Raw genomic sequence first — 17,441 nt, forward strand, 5'->3', positions numbered from 1 at the left:
TCAATGATAGGGCAGCTCCCTTGTCCACCCTCCCAGGCCTTCATGTTTGCTGCTGAGGACCCATGGGGTGTGCAAAGCATGACTGTCACCCTCTGGGCTTTTCCTGACATGCTGGGGCACATCCCTGTGCCCTTGAGCCACGTGTGTCTGGGGCCCCACTCACTCTGCTGCAGCCACTCCCAATGGCGGTCCCACTTGTCCGACACCTCCTCCTTCCTGGTTCCCAGCTTGTCCAGCTGTGCCTGGATCTGGGAGTGTCAGGTGGGTAGGGAGAGGCGTCAGGGGTGGCTCCCACCCCGATGGGCACAGATGGCAGAGGGAGACCCCTGCTCCCCTCCCACCTCATCAGCCACGGCACTCTTGTTGAGCAGCAGAGAGCGCCCCAGCTCCTGGCAGGCTGTCAGCTCGGGCATCCGTGCCTCCAGCTCAGTCTTCAGGCCCTGGTGGTAGTTCATGAGCACCTCCACCGATGACACGTCCCTACAGTGGGCGGTGGGTAGGAATCCGAGCCATGGGCCGCCTCCCTCGACCTCCCCCACCCCTCCGCATACACAGCTCCTGATGAGCCCAAATCCCTGAGGCTGGGATTCCACACCACCTCGGGACACCCCCCTCCCATGATCAAGTTCTGAAGGGCCAATCTTCTTCACTGATTCAACGATTCCAACTTTCCCAAAGGGCTAAAATGTCCCTCTTTGGTGATTCTAACCTAGAATTTCAAGATCCAATTTTTCTAATTTTCTAAAGCTATACTTCTGAAGGTTCCACTAGCCAATGATTCTAACCTAAGTCTGTGCTGTCCCGTATGGTAACCACTAGACATGTGTGGCAGTTGAGCACTTGAAATGTGGCTGGTCTGACTTGAGATGTGTTAAAGTGTAAAGTAGACACCATATTTTGAAGATTTAGTATAAAGAAGAAGGTAAAATTATCTCAATAATTTTAATATTGACTACATGTTGAAGTAACAATATTTGGGGTATAATGGGTTAAATAAAATGAATTACTAAAATTAATTTTCACTTGCTTCTCTTTACTTTTTTTAATGTGGTTACAAGAAAATTTTAAGTTATATATGTGGCTCACATTTGTGGCCTGCATTGTATAACTATTGGACAGTGCCATTCTAAGCTGTTATATGGCCAAAGCAAAATTCCAAATTTCTGAAGGTTCTGTCAGTCAACAAGCGTAGCTTGATAAGACTTAATATGTCCAGGGACTTCTCTGGTCGTCCAGTGGTTAGGACTCCACGCTTTCACTGCAGAGGGCCTGGGTTCGATCCCTGGTTAGGGAACTAGGATCCCACAAGCCACACGGTGCAGCAAAAAAAAAGAAAAAAAAAGACTTAATATGTCCAAATTTATTTCTGATGGTCCCACACTGTAATGATTCCTACCTAAGACTTAGTATGCCTAGAACAATCTCCCTGATTCTCCCCTATCTCCCAAATGTACCCTCCCCGAAATTGTCTACCTCAGTAAATTCACCCATCATTCATCCGTGACTCCTCTTTTTCCCTCAGCCCCTTAAGCTAATCCATCAGTCAAGACTGGACATTTATAACTTGAAAACATACTCTGTGAAATGATATGAAATCTGAGATTTGTTTTAAAATAACTCCGTCAAGGGTGGAGGGGACGTGGGGGAATGTATAGATGAAGATGGGCCAGGTGTTCACTGTACACACGTGGGTTCCCTATGTGTTACCGCTACATCTGTGTAGAGGTGAAATTTTCCATAATGAAAAGATTTTTTCAATTCCTAAAATCAATCACGCCGCCTCATTTCTTCAACGGCCACGCTGGGCCAAGCCAACATCACCTCTCACCTAGATGATGGCAGCAGCCTCCTGACTGGCCTACCTGCTTCCACCCTGGCTCTCCACAATCTATTTGCCACAGGTACCTGGAGTGATCTTTCTCAAATGTGTATCATATCACATCACTCCCCTGCCCTAAGCTCTCCCATGGCTCCCATCTCACTCCAAGCAAAGGGAAACTCCTCACCATGCCCTATTGCCCCTCTAACGTCATTTCCTACCATTCCCCACTCTCCCCCCTCACTCCACCCAGCCACAAGGACCACCTAGCCTTTGCTGAAACATGTCTAACGACAGCCTACTTCAGGGCCTTTGCACTTGCTGATCCCTCCACCTGGAAGACCCTTCCCCCCAAAACTTTACCCAACTCACGATCTCTTCACTCAGGTCCCCTTACCTTGCTCTATTTTTCTTTTATTACTCGCTGAAATAACATTACGTGTTTGTTTATTTACTTATCTGTTGCCTGCTTCCTCCCTCAGAATGTAAGCTGCATCAGGGCAGGGGCTGGACCTTGCTCACCATCTGGCATACAGTAGGCATCAATAAATATTTGCTGAGTAAACGAATGCAGGCTCAAGGCCCTACAGTTCACAAAAACAATGTTATGTATCCACCACTCTCCAGGCCCTTGTTTTCCTGGACACACTGCTGGGCTAACATTTCCCAGCCTCCCTGGCAGATAGGTTGGGACCACTGAGCCAACAGAACGTGAGTGCAGGTTTAATCCCTAAAAGCTCCCATGGTATCCTCCCGCTCTCTTTTTCTCATCTGTAGCTGGATGCAGAAGGTCCAGCAAATCACCCCAGGGCTGATGATGGAAGAACACTGGCTCCCAATCACTGTGGGACAGGCTTCTGCTGGATACTTACATCGAACCGTTATGTGAGCAATAAATCAGTGCCTACTAGGTTAAGCCCCCAGTACACCTCCCTGTCCCTATCTTGCGTCAGCCCATCCCATGCTGCGACACCTCCACAAAGGCAGGAGGACGCACTGTGCTCTGGGCCCCAATGCCAGGCCTGACAAGGGGTCTTAAAACACAAGAAGCATGTAGAACAGTGCATGGTAGGCAGAGGTGCCGCACAGGTATTGGCTATTGTGATTTTTTTACGGGAAGGGGACTGCTGATGGGCTGGGGGTGGCTGCCCAAAGGCAGGTAAGAAGCCCGAGGTGGGATGAGGGGCACCTGGGCTTGTCAGCTGCCCCAATCTGGCCGGCGATGCCATCCATCCAGGAGAGCAGGTCACGGGCCTGGCTGTGGAATCGCAGGGCGTCGGCCGTGGAGCTCACGTGCAGGCGGGCGTCCTCGCAGGCTGCCAGCAGCTCCTTCCAGCCCAGCAGCACCTCCTGCTCCCGGCTGGCGATGGCCTCCGCGTACTCGCCCGCGTACACTGTCCGCAGCTGGGCTGCCCCCTCCTGGAGCTGCCGTACCTGAGGGGCATGCCAGGTCGAGCACCAGCCCTCCACGGGGTCCAGGCTCCACCCTCTCTTTCCCGCATCTGCTGGCTGGGTGCAGAGCCTAAAGAAGTAAGGAGCCTGCACCCTTGAGATTCCAACTGGGTTTCATTCCTATCCGCTGCCTGATTTCTTTTTGACTTTCCCACTTTCTGACTTCTTTTAGACCCACTACCATATTTCTCTCATGTCTGCTGCCTGATGTTTCTTTGACTTACCTGCATTCTGACTTCTTTTACACCTACCATCAGGTTTCTTTCAGTCTACTGTCTGATTGCTTTTAGTCTGAGAGCTCTATTTCTATTGGGTCTGCCACCTCATTTTTTCAGGCCCACCTCTATCTTCTTTCAGGAAACCCTTCCTCCACCCTGACATCTATTAGACATGCTGTACAATATTTTCCACTCAATTTTTTCAGACCCACTCCTTACTACCCAATTTCCTTCAGAATCGCTATTCAATTACTATCAGGTCTCCTGCCCAATTTCCACTGGTTCTGCTGTGTGAGTTAGACCCACTGCCCACTCTCCATGAGCTCAACCACCTGATTTCTTTTGGAGGGACCACCATACTTGTATCAGATCCACCATGTAATCACTATCAGTCTCTCTGCCGGATTTCTAACAGTCATCTGTACGATGCATAGAAAATAATTGTCCAATTTCTACCTTCCATTAGACCTGCAACCCAATTTCCTTCAGTTCTACTGCTTGAGTCCTATTAGGCCCACAGCTTCATTTCCATCTGATTTCTCAGATCCACCTCCTAATTCCTATCAGACCCACTGCCTGATTCCTATTAGCTCGGATTTCCATTTATTAAATCCAAACCCTCCAAAATTCTTCGAGGAAAATGTGATTTCTATCAGAGACCTGCTGCCTAATTTCTATCTGCCCCACAGCCAAATTTCTCTCAACGCCCTCCCAATTCCTTTTAGACTCTCCATCTGGATTTGGGTAACAGTTTCTAGGAGAACCCCTGCCCAATCTCCACTGGAAACACTGTCTAATTTCTATCGGGCATGCTATACCACTTTTCTTCCGTCACTGTCTGAGTCTATGCGGCATGCCATCAGTCCGTTTTCTACCTGCCGCATCATGTGATTTCTCCCTGTTCCATGGTCTGTTTTCTATCTATCCCACCATCTAATTTCAATGTGGTCCACAGCCTGATTTTTGCCTGCTCTGCTGCCCCCATCCCTTGGTCACACCGTCCAGGCCCTCCCACCTGCCCCTCCTGGCCGCCAGCTCCCCACCTGGGACACGAGGAGCTGCAGGTCATGTTCAAAGGCGCGCAGGGTCCGCTGCATGGAGCTGGCGCTGGGCCTCGGCTCAGGCGGGGAGGTCAGGCGAGGCAGTCGCCTCCGCTTCTCCTCGATCTGTCCTTGAAGCTCTCGGGCATCACTGAAGAACTTATGCAGCTCCCGAGAGGCGGCCAGCAGCTGGGCCCGGGTGCCCATCAGCTCCAGAAGCTCGGCCCAGGCCTCATTCAGCCCGTCCTTCCACTCAGCCATGGTGGCCGCCGCTGTGTGGCCGCCCTCGATCAGCTCGTCCACCATCTGGTTCACTGCCGCCAGCCGCTCCCGCCCTGCTGTGCCGGTCTCACTGGCGAACTCCGAGAATTTCTCCTGCAGCACCTGCCACCAGGAAATGGGGGGGCCCAGCGTGGGCAAAGGTGCTGTCCACGCCAGCCCCCTCCAACCCCCCATCTTGTGGCGGGTGAGAATAATAACAACACTAATGATGACAATCAGAACAAAAAATATCTGACACTTAGCACTCATTCTGTAGCGATAATAGTAACAACAATAATAAAAATAAGACGATAAGAATAATAACACTGTGTTAGGCCCTGTGTGTGCTCAGTACTGTCCTAAGGGCTTTACGTTATATTAATCCATCTGTGTCTCAACAGAGCCATGAGGTGGTGCTATTACAATTCTCCTATTATGGATGGGGAAACTGAGGCCCAGAGAACCTTAGTAGCAGACACAGTGGCCACTGGCTCACTGTTCATTCCTGATGCTGCTCACCGTGACGTGCTCAAAGTCCTGGCCGAGCTCAGGCGAGCCAGCTACCACCTCCTTCTCTGCGATCCAGTGCTCGAGCTCGTCCACCTGGCGGCTGAGCTGGTACAGCCAGTACTGCTGCTCCAGGCCCACCCGGCGTTCCTCGCCCAGCTCCTTGAGTGCCACGTACAAGCGGTCCACCTGAGACTGCCGCCGGCTGATCTGCTCGCTGCTGGGGGACAGGGAGGGGCAGGGATGGAGCCCCCTGAGACTTCCAGGACAGAGCTCTGACCCCCTGCCACCCCCCGCTCAGGGCAGAGCTGTGCAACCCTTCAGGCAGGCCACCCTTCAGGCAGGGTTGAGTCCCGTCAGACTCCTTCAGGCGGGACTCTCTTCTGCAAGCCTTGGATGCAGCCAACCCAGCACTTGCATCTCAGCGCTCAGGGAAAACTCTGCCTTCCTAAGCTTGATAAGCTCATCAGCTCCTCTCATCCCCTCCCAGCCTTCCAGTCTGTGGTCCCACACCTGGCCCCTCCAGCGACCTGAGTGGGACTCCAGACCCCCTACTTGGGTCCCCAGCCAACCCACCTCACCTCCAGTCCCAGTCTCCAGGCTCAGGCGAACAGAGGTCTAGCTCTGTGCCTCTGTCTCAGATCTCACCCCTCGGCCCAGCCTCCTAGATGTGGGCCCTGCACTTAAACTCAGGGAGGCCATGTGACCCGCTGTCCAAGAGGTCTCAGGCCACGCCCAATCACAGTGCTCCAGGCTTTTCTGTCCTAGGGAGAGGACCCTTCTCTGTCCTGAGCTCTTACTTCTCCCCTCAGACCTAGACATCACCCCCCTCCCCTACACTCAAATCGCAGTGCTCCCGGCCCCACCCCCTCCAACATCCCTGCGCAGCGCTCCTCTCTTCCCGGCCCCCAGCCACTCGCCAAAATCCGAAAGCACCAGCCCGGGGCAATGAGGGACCCCTCCCACCCCAATGTCCAATCCTGGCCTTGCCCCAATTTCCAACAGCGAAGCTCCAGATCCTGCTGGACCGTTCCCTAAGAACCGGCCCGGCCCCCGCGTGGCCCCGATCCCCCGCCCACCCACCTGTCCGGGTGCCCCATCTCCAGCAGCGCCCGGCACTGGCGCGACAGCTGCGCGATGCTTTCCTCGTAGTTCTCCACGCCCTGCTCCAGCTGCAGGTGCTTCTTGAGCAGCTGCAGGGTGCTCTGTTCGTCCTGGGGGCACACGGCGCCCGCGATGAGGCGGCAGGGGCCGGCCCCGGGCTCCAGCGCCCCCAGGCCCCCCCGCACCCCCAGCCCGGGCGCACCTTGCCCTTGTCCTCACTCATCATGAGCAGCTCCTGCTCGCCCAGCCACGCCTCCACCTCGGCCACGTCGAAGTAATACTGCTCCACTTGGAAGGCGGCGTCCAGCACCTGCTGCCGCCGCTCGGCCGCCTCCCGGAGTCCGGCCCAGGCGCTCTGCAGCTGCTCTTGGCCGCGGCGCACGGCCTCAGCCTCGGGGCTGCGCAGCGACGCCAGGGCGCCCGCGCGCTCCAGCACCTCCTCCAGGCGCGTCCCGTGCGCCTGGATCTCCCGCCGCAGGCCCTGGGGGTGGGAGTGGAGAGGAGCGTTCAGAGGGCGCCTCCACGACTGGCGCCGCCCAGGAGAGGATAACAAACAGCCGCAGATGGCCCACCACGTGCCGGGCACCACTTAAGCATTTTGCGGTTCCTCGCTCACTCATCCCCCCCACGTTGCAGGTGGGAAAACAGGCACGGAGAGGTGAAGTACGTTGCCAGAGAACAAGCAGCTAGTAAGGGGGTGACAGGATTTGCACACAGGAGGCTCGATCCAGAGACTCTGCTCTCAAACAAGATGCCCGATGATAACAAGATTACCCCCTAATGCTTTCAACACAGGCCTAAACACAGGTATCATTTACATGCGTATCATTTACATACAGTGAAGTGCACAAATCTTAGGGGTACAGCTCAACACATTTTGACACATTATACACCTGTGTACCCAGATCAGGATACAGAATTCTTCCATCACCCCCAGAAGGTTCTCTCCACCAGCTCTGTAATTGCTGAGTACTTTAGTTAACCTCTCCTATGCCTCGGTTCCCCAACTGGTAAATGGAGTTAATAATAATAGCCAACACCAAGTGCCTGCCAGACACTTTGCTAAGTAAGGGCTTTGCATAATGTAGCCACTCTTTTTTTTTTTTTCCCCTGCCACACCGCACGGCATGCAGGGTCTTAGTTCCCCACTAGGGAGCGAACCTGTGCCTCCCGCAGTGGAAGCGCAGAGCCCTAGTCACTGCACTGCCAGGGAATTCCCTGCAGCCACGCATTTACTCCTCACTCCAACGCCAGGAGCCAGACATCATTATCATTCTCATTTTACAGATGAGGAAACTGAGGCACCGGGAGGTTGAGGAACTTGCTGAAGGCACATGGCTAGCAGTGGCCCCCTATTATCTCCCTTGTGGGGCTGCTGTACTGTGGAGCCCTTAGAACTGTGTCCGGCATGCAGTAGGTGCTCAGTCAACATCAGTGGCTATTATTTGTTTAACAGCCCCCGTGTAGCCAGCACTCTCTCACACACACAGCTGAGCTCCCCCAGTTTTAAGCATTAAGTGCACTTGATCAGTTTCCTCAACTGTGAAAACGAGGGGCCCATTTTGTTTGTTCCCAACACTGTTGACAGCCAGGAGTATTTTCATCAAGATAGAAAAACAAAAATCAAAGAAAAACTCTAGCCTCTTAAAGAATTCCACCAAGTGCAGCATAATCACGAATCTTTCCAAAATAATTTCTGTACTCACCTTCCCACCCTCCTTCAATGCCCTATTCTCCCAACTTAGATTTTTTTAAAAATAAAAGGTGGTAATGACAATACCTACCTCACAGGGTTATCGTGGAGATTAAATTAAATAACTGATATAACCCCCTAGGACAGTATTTGGCACATAGTAAGTCTTTAATCAATGTATTATTATTATCATTATTATTATTATTTTTTGGCCGTGCCGCGTGGCATTCGGGATATTAGTTCCCCTGACCAGGGATCGAACCTGTGCGTGACCCTACAGTGGAAGCGTAGAGTCTTTTTTTGGGGGGGGATGGGAGTTTTTTTTTTTTTAACATCTTTATTGGAGTATAATTGCTTTACAATGGTGTGTTAGTTTCTGCTGTATAACAAAGTGAATCAGCTATATGTATACATATATTCCCATATCTCTTCCCTCTTGAAACGTAGAGTCTTAACCACTGGACCACCAGGGAGGTCCCATCACTGTATTATTATTACCCCTCTTATATATGTCTTGCTTTGGGCTTTGGTGAAAGAGCAGCTTTGATCAAAGGGTTCCTCTGCAATTGGGTTCCTCTGCAAAAAGGTTCCCTAAGCAATTGGAGAACCACGGCTCTAGACCAAGTCTCTACTTATTTAGATGTGGAAATTGAGTCTCAGAGAGGTAAATAAAGGTCCAGAGATATTTAGCGGCTCAGAAGCCCCCCACTGTGCTCGGTGTAGGTGTCAGCCCTCCGATTATCTCTGCCCTCTCTCCCTATAGGTGTCTGCGGTTCTTGTTGGTTTGTTTTCTTTTTCGTGGCCCAATAGCCAGTGTCCTTACTTCTAGTCACAGGACCCTAATTTTCATTTGGGGAATCCCCTTGTCTCCATCTCAGCCCAGATAAAGTTAAGGCTGAACCCACCTACAGGTTCCAAGGTTGAGTCCTTAGTTCAGACCAGGCCATTCAGAGTTGTCTAAATCCCTGGCCACCATGATTAGTTCAGCGTGGACATGTGATTCAAGTTGAGCCCAAAAGAGTTATTCCTGGGACTACTGCTGAAATTATTGAGAGAGAAAAATTCTCTTCAGTTTTACTGGTGGGATATAAACTTGAATCTGTTGGAGTTCTTTTACCAGCAGGAGAGGAGAGCTGGCCTGAGAACAAAGCTAACAGGAAAAATATATATATGGAAATGAGAGATTCATGACATCTTGGAAGCACCTGATGCATCTATCTGCGGTCCACGGTCTCCTCAATTACAAGAGCCTATAAATTCCCCTCTTTGGCTTTAACCACCTTGAGCTGTTTTCTATCATTCGTATCCAAATGTGTCCTAACCCACTCCCTTGCCGTGGCTCTGCTCACCTGGTTCTTTTTGATGTACTGCTGGACCTCCTGCAAACCATTGCCTCGCTCTGTCTGCATGGCCAGTGGCAGCCGCTCCTGGACCCATGCCTGGAGAGGAACCAGGGAGCAGGTCAAGGGAAGGACACAGGGAGCAGGGCAAGGACCCCTCCCTCCCAACTAAACTGTAAGCATACAAGCCCTCCCAGCATCCAAGGCCCTTCCTCACCTAAAAGTCTGCTCATGTCTTCAGCGTCCTCTGGACATGTTCTGTCTTGCTCTCTGCACTCGAGCCAGGCTCATGCTTACCTCTGGCCTTTGCACAGGCAGGTCTTGCTTTCTGGAATTCCCTTCCCACTCCCTCAGCAGGCTCCCTCATATGCACTCTTCCTTCACGTCTCAGCTCAGACATCCCCTCCTCCAGGAAGCTCTCCCTGACTTTGGAACTTGGCCAGATGCCTCCTCCCGGCTTTCACAGCCCCCTGCTTCCCCCATCACATTCCTAACCACACTGGGTTGTCACTGACTTAGGACAAGTCTGTTTTCCCCTTTGGACTCTGAGTCAGGAACAGGGTCTGCCTTGGTCACTCCTGTGACCTAGCATCATGTAAGCACAGGGTTGGGCCCAGAATGATCAAGTGAATGAGCAAATTAGTGAATGACTGAATGAGGAAATGAATGGATGAGTGACAAGTGAGTAAGTGAATAATAAGTAAATGAGTGAAAGAAGGAATAAAGGATGAGTGGATGAATAAATCAATAACTTCATGAATAAATCAATGAGTGATCGAAAGTGTTAATGAAAGTTGAAAGAGTGAAGGAATGAGTGAATAAGTGAAAAAGTTAAGGACTGAATGACTGAGTGAATCTATCTGCTTATTAGTGGATAGGTCCCTCAGCCATCTCCACCCTTGAACCCTCCTAAGTCCCATGGCCCCGTCCCCATCCCAGTCTCCACCCCCTCTGCCCACTGGCCCGCCTCTGGCCTCATGCCCCGCCCCACCCTCGCACACCCCGCCTCTTATCCTGGCCCCGCCCCAGATCCCCGAGCGGATCCTCACCAGCTCGTCCTCGATGTCGTGCGCCACCTGGTGCAGCTCCTTGGAGGCGAGCAGTAGGCGGCGGCGCTCCTGCAGCGGCTCGAGCAGACGCACCAGGCGCTCGCCCACCGCGTTCTGCCGCTCGCCCACCAGCTCCTTGCTCGCCGGCTCCAGAGGCAGCGCCGCCGTCTGCGCCTGCAACTCTCCCACCTCGCGGTACCACTCCTCCACTTGAGACTCCATCGACTGTAGGGACAAGGGTAGGGTCAGCAGGCCCCACCCTCCCTCCTGATCCCGCTGTGGCTCTCCAGGACCTTTATGGTGACAGCCAAACCCCTGGTCGAGGCCCACTAGTCCACTCCCCCCTGGCCCAATTCCTTCCAGAAGCGCTGCCCTCCTCTCTGATCCTGCAAGCCACTAAGCTAGTTCCTGTCTCAAGGCCTCTGCCGTAACTATTCCCCTCTGCCAGGCATGCTCTTCCCAGTCAATCAGATTTCAGCTCAGCTGTTACCTTTTCAAAGAGTCTTTCCTGACCCCCTGGACTAAAGTGGCCCATTAGTTCATTAGTTCTCGGAAAAACCCTTCGAGGTTGGTGGTATCCCTATGTTACAGAGGAGGAAACTGAGGCCTGGAAAAGTTAGGTAATTTGTCCAAAGAGTCAACCTTTCCAAATATCAAAAATAAATACAAAGCTATAATGGTTGATGTGCCACAGGGATAGACAGAAAGTGCAAAAGCAGACCCAAATACACAGGAGAATTCATAGTTTATAGATGCCATTTCCAACCTCCGAGGAAAGGATGGGTTATTCAATGAATGGTCAGGGGCCAAGTCGCTGACCAATTTAGCTGGATCCCTTTCTCACTCTTTATGCTGAAAATAATTCCAGATGGATTAAAGACTTAAGTGGAATAAGTAAATCCATAAGGCAAACTAAGAAAACCGGGGCAAATGCTTTTATAATCTTGGGATGGAGAAAATCTTTCCAAGCACATAAACCGTAAAGGGAAAGATTTATAAATTTGGCCACAAAAAATACTTTTGTTTAAAAAAAATACTTTTGCTACAACCAAAATTTCTAGATTTAGTTAAAGGCAAGTGACAAGGTGGAAAAATAGTGTGTGTTAGAGCAAGGCACTAGTTTCTTTAACAGTAAAAGAATTCCCTTTTATCCTGCTTCCTTTGTCTCTGCAGCACTTAACCACCATCGGATAACTGTCTTTATTTGTGAGGCCTTTTTTTATTGGTCTCCTGCTTCTGGAATGTGAGCTTCATGAGGGCAGAGGCTGTGTCAATTCACCTCTGTATTCCCAAGTGCCTAGAACAGTGTCCAGCATGTAATAGGCCTTCAATTGCGGTTTGTTCAATGCACAAATGAATGACATCAGCAAAGAGAGATTGCCCAAAAGAGAAATGGGCATTAGATGTGAACAGGCAGCACAAAGAAGAAAAAATAAGCACACGAAAAGATTCCCAGTCTCACTAATCAGCAGGATAATACAGATTAAAACAAGGTATCCTTTTCTATTCATCAGATTGGCAAAAATTTAAAAGATCAATAATATCTAGTGTTGGCAAAGATACAGGGAGATGGGCACACTCAGCCATTGTCAGTGGTGGTGTAAATTAGTAGAGCCTTTCTGGAAGGCAGTTTGGCAGGTCCTATCAAAATGCAATATGTGTCAAAATGCTTTGATCCAGCACTGGCACTTGCACTTCTAGGAATGTGTTTAAAGAAACACGGGCACAGGGACTTCCCTGGTGGCGCAGTGGTTAAGAATCCGCCTGCCAATGCAGGGGACATGGGTTCAAGCCCTGGTCCAGGAAGATCCCACATGCTGTGGAGCAACTAAGCCTGTGCGCCACAACTACTGAGCCTGCGCTCTGGAGCCCGCGAGCCACAACGACTGAGCCCGCATGCCACAACTACTGAAGCCCGCGCGCCTAGAGCCCATGCTCCGCAACAAGAGAAGCCACCGCAGTGAGAAGCCCGCACACCGCAATGAAGAGTGGTCCCCACTCACTGCAACTAGAGAAAGCCCGCGCACAGCAACGAAGACCCTACGCAGCCAAAAATAAAATAAATAATAATAATAAAACTTAATTAATAAAAAAAAGAAACACTGGCACATATGCACAAAGCTATTTGTCCGAGGATGTTCATCATAGCAGAGATGTTTGTCCAAAGATCTCATCATAGCAGAGCTTATAATGGGGGAAAAAAAAATGGAAACAACCTCAATGCTCATCAAGAGTGAAACGGTTAAACAAATCCACATCAGTATTGAATAATACCCAAGGTTTACTGTTAAGAGGAAAAAAATTTTAGAACATACTTATGAATAGATATTTGTAGTGGATTACACATGCATAAAAATTCCCTGGAATAAACAAGAAATTAATAACAGATGGTACCTATTGAGGAGATGAGAATTTAATGAATGGGGACAGGGATGAAGGAGAGACTTTTCACATAGGATTTTTTATATAGTTTTTGGTGTCTGAACCATGATATTTATTTATTCAAGAATTTAAATTAAGCATGAAATACAAAGAAAATAAAACCATCAGTAATCCATATAGGTACATCTATTAACACATAGAAAGAGATCTAGAAGGATGCACACCAAATAATAGTTGAAGTTCCCTTTGGAGTGTGGGATCTGGAGGCATGTTGAAGTGATACTTTATGTTTTACTAAAGATTTCTAGGTTAGTAGGATCTTTTACCAAAAAAAAATTGTATGTATTGTGTGATTCTAAACAGATGGGGGAAATCTAGAAAAGAAAACAAAATAATGAAATTAAGTGGTAACAGATTACAGCAAAAGACTGCAACCCAAAGCTGGAAACTTAAGAACCAAATCAAGACTTTTGTTGGAAGGTTCTGTAGTGCAGAGGGGTTGGTTTTGTCTGCCTAACATCCGTCCCTTCCTTTGCAGCAACTGAAAACCCGCTCTCAGGTCCTGAACTTCTTGAGGAACTAATAAAACCTAGAGGGCCAAGGTGGCCACATGATCTAAACCTGGCCAATCAGAACACAGGGTCAGGGATGGTCATATTACCTAAGCTGGGCCAATGAAAACTATTCCGGCTTCCTAAGGGGCTGATGAAACCAAGCGGCCCAATAATGGCCATGTGATTCAGGCCTGGTCAATGAGAACACTGAATCACCCTGGCCACAAGGATTGGGTAAGAGAAGGTATGTAACGTAAGTCAGCCAATGAAAACTCTTCCCACTTTTGCTGGAAAGGTGTGTGAGCTCAAAAGGGGTGGTCTCCTTCTCATCGTATTCCTAAAGGTAGAAGAACACAGACCGGGGATACTGGAGACAATTTTGCCGCCAAGAGGGAACAGGCTACCCAGTGATGAGGCCAACACAGAGAAAAGCAGGGTGCAGAAACAAAGACAGAGAGATTCCTGAGAACGGAATTTGAGGAACCGATGCAGCCATGCCCCAATCTCATACCCCCTGGATCTTCCAGCTGTGTGAGCCAACACTGTCCCCTTTTAGCCGAAGTCCTATGAACTGCACCCCGAAGAATCCCAGCTGATACAGTTCACAATCTGTAGGAGTCATAAAAATGGGTAAAAATCAAACCTTATAACAAGTCAAAACCATGTGCAATGGAAAAAATTTTAAAGGCACAATTATAAGTGGCAGAAATCAAAGAAAAATGAAATAGTCATCCCCAAAAGTTTTTCGCTAAGGAAAACACTGTAGTGATGTGTAGAAAAATAAAAATGCATTAGAATTCAGGAAACTTTCAAATATAGTCTGAAATATGAAGGTTATAAGTTCCACTTCCCCATGAAATGAAAACTCCTCTACCACCTCTCCAGCAAGTGGCCGTGTGACCTGAGATGGAATAATTCCAGGGGCTGCCACTTTTCTACTTCTACAAAAATGCCACATATTTTGAACACTCATTTAATGTGTATCCTTTCCTGCAAACATGGGCTAAGCATACAGAAGTACAATGGTCCTTAAACACATGAAAAGATGTTCAGCCTCCTTCAACGTTTAGGAAAATGCAAATTCAAATAACTACAAAACAGTATCTTTCACTTCTCAGATTAGCAGAGATGAAAAAGCCTGCTAATACCTAATGATGGTAACCATGTGGGGAGGTGGATGGGTATCACATTGCACGTGTGTCCACTGCCTTTTCAGGAGAACACTTGGCAATATTTATCAAAAAGTTTAATGCATACACCTTTTGGTCCCAAAATTTTACTTTGAGGATTATTTTCTACAGAAATATTTGCACACAGACTCAAATACATATGGAAAGGGATGTCTGTTGTGGCATTATTTATACTAGCAGAAGATTGGAAACAGCCCGAAGGTTTCTCAAAGGCTGGTTAATGACATTGTCAAACTACCCCTGGAATACCATGCAACAGTTTAAAAGGACAGACTATATCCTAGATTTTGTGACAAGGAAGGATGCCTAGGGTGTTTTGTCAAGTGAAAAGGCAAGCTTCACTATAGTCTGTATGTCACGTGTATGTGTGTGGGTATGCATAGTATATTTCTAGAAGGATAGAGGAGAAACAGTTGAGAGCAGTTACATCCCTGCGGAGTGGGGCTTGCATGTGGAGGCGGAAGGAAGGCTTTTCACTTTTCACATCATACCCTTCTGTTTGAACTTCTTGCCGTAACAGCAATAATGGGTAACACATTGCTCTAAGCTCTAAGCACTTGACAAGAATGAATTAGTTTAATCCTCACAACAGCATATGAGGTCAGGGAAGATGGGGATGTTTGTATTGTTCACAACTGGAGCCCAGCTCCTGGCTCCATGCCTGGCACAGAGTAAGTCTCCATAAATGTGTGTTGATTTTGTTTGTTGGATTGGTCACCATGCTCTTCTGCTTCTCTTGGTATTAAAGGTTAGCATTTTTTAAAAAAAGTAAACTAGCTTTAAACGTTAAAACCAAAGGAACAACATGGATGATTCTTGAAAACATTAAGTGAAAGAAGCCAGACACAAAGGACAATATATTGTACGATTCCATTTATACGAAATGTCCAAAATAGGCAAATCTGTAGAGACAGAAAGTAGACTAGTAGAGGGAACTAATGGGTGCGGGGTTTCTCTTTGGGGTGATGCAAATGTTCTGGAATTAGATAGTGGTGAGAGTCACTCGACTTTGTAAATACACTAAAAATCACTGAATTGTACTCTTTAAGAGTGTGTATTTTGGGAATTCCCTGGTGGTCCAGTGTTAGAACTCCGTGCTCTCACTGCTGAGGCCCTGGGTTCAATCCCCGGTCGGGGAACTAACATCCCCCAAGCCGCGCAGCACAGCCAAAAAAAATTAAAAATAAAAAAAATTTAAAAAGACATTAAAGGTAAAAACCAAAACAAACAAACAAAAACCAGAAGAGCCTACTTCCAAAAGAGCTGCAGGCGCTCTGCTGCATGGTGACACACAAGCCCTGACCCCCACATCAACCTGATTCCTACTCGGATCCACCTGCTGTTCTTCCCATATTCCAGCTGGGGAGACTGAGGCTCAGAGACGATCAATGCCTGGTCCAGAGTAAAAACTGCCAGAACCAGAATTTGAACCCAGGACCACGTGACCACGAAAGCCTAGTGGCCCTCAGTCACTCTGCTTCTCTGTAATTGGGGATGATGCGGCTCAGAAAGGTGGGGTCACTTGTCCTCAGTCACACAGTAGGAGAACGAGGGTTCAAACCCTGGACTGTGTAGCTCCTGACTCTGGGCCATGATGAGCTAGATGAAGAAATGTGGGGCAAAGAATGAAAAGGGGTGAAGAGGGTGTTTTCTCGGCCAGAGAAAAGAGCCTGGCTTAGGGTGGGAGGTAGTCTTTACGGACTCAGCTCAGCGGCTGCAAAGACTCCAAGTGCATCTTCCCCTGACTGGTCCCCCTTAGATGGCAGGAGACCAGCTCCCCGCTTCCCTCCCCAAGCAAGAGCCCATGGCTGAGCCAGGCCAGCTGGTCAGACCCCTGGGGACTGGGAAAGCAGGGGTTTGGGACTCTACCATCTGGCCCCTCAGCCGGGAAAGACAGTTGGAGGAGGCCCTGAAGGAGGACTCTGGGTCACATGGCCTAGACCTGGGAGGCGGGGTTCCAGGAAGGCTGCTGCAGCAGCTGGGATGGAGGACAAGGGGAAGGACACGACGAGGACACAGGGATGAGGAGAGATCAAGGGAGGGGGGCAGAGATGGAGAACTGAAATGAAAAGAGACGGAGAGAAGAGAGTGGGAGAGTAAGACAGAGAGAGATAAAGAGACAGAGACAGAGAGACAGAGAAACAGGTGAGAAAGAGAGAGAAAAAAACTAAGAGAAACAGAGACACAGAGGAACTGAGGGAGCACGACTGGGAGGCAGGCCCAGAGTGAGGCAGAGGGGGGAGGGAGCACTCTCCCAGCCACGCCCCCTCAGACCCCGAGCCAGCACCTCCCGCAGCCCAGCCTGGCCCTGGCGCCCTGAGGGGTAGGGCAGCCAGGAGATGTGCCCGGCTGGACCGACCCCCTCCCTCCTGCATATGCCCAGTGCCTGGGATCTCAGGCAGGCCCCAGGGGACAGCAGGGCCTTGGGAGGCCGCTCCCCTCCCCAGTGGCAGCTCCTGAGGCCCAGCTGGACTCCATATGGGGGCCTTGGCCCACTGAGTCACTCCCCACCTCGGGCTCCCTCTGCTGGGGAAAGGGGCCAGGAGTCCTATGCTGGGCCTACCCATCACTGCATGACCCCCCCCACCCAGGCTCTCATCCGCCCTGGGCCTCAGTCTCTCCCTTAAACAATGGGGACCTCACCTCCTGGTCCCCAGGGCTTGGTGGGCCTAACCCCCTCCATGTGGAGGGAAGAGCCGGCTCTGCACTTGGCTAGGGCAGGAGGCCCCAAACCTTCCCTCTGAAACCTAAATGGCCAAAAAGGGAGACAAGGATGCTCAAGGTCACCAGTTCCCCCCAAAATGCAAATGCAAAGACCACAGTGAGATACGC

At 49.8% G+C, this 17,441-nt stretch overlaps 1 protein-coding gene across 7 annotated transcripts in view; it reads right to left on the reverse strand.

The window, feature by feature from the left end:
* Positions 1–17,441, reverse strand: part of SPTBN4 (spectrin beta, non-erythrocytic 4) — a 73,647-nt gene that overhangs the window by 7,496 nt on the left and 48,710 nt on the right. For all 7 annotated transcript variants that reach the window (XR_014256743.1, XM_082437515.1, XM_082437517.1 and 4 more), the window contains 9 exons: positions 10,484–10,708; positions 9,444–9,533; positions 6,604–6,882; positions 6,381–6,511; positions 5,310–5,514; positions 4,533–4,913; positions 3,009–3,253; positions 342–480; positions 164–248 (listed from right to left, as the gene is read on the reverse strand). Coding sequence is in view for 6 of the 7 variants with exons in the window: in XM_082437515.1 (XP_082293641.1) it covers positions 164–248; positions 342–480; positions 3,009–3,253; positions 4,533–4,913; positions 5,310–5,514; positions 6,381–6,511; positions 6,604–6,882; positions 9,444–9,533; positions 10,484–10,708 (1,780 nt within the window). In the remaining variant the exon portion in view is untranslated. The remainder of the gene's footprint in view (positions 1–163; positions 249–341; positions 481–3,008; positions 3,254–4,532; positions 4,914–5,309; positions 5,515–6,380; positions 6,512–6,603; positions 6,883–9,443; positions 9,534–10,483; positions 10,709–17,441) is intronic.

Source organism: Balaenoptera physalus (assembly GCF_965194825.1).
Source record: "Balaenoptera physalus genome assembly, chromosome: 19".
NCBI lineage: Eukaryota > Metazoa > Chordata > Mammalia > Artiodactyla > Balaenopteridae > Balaenoptera > Balaenoptera physalus.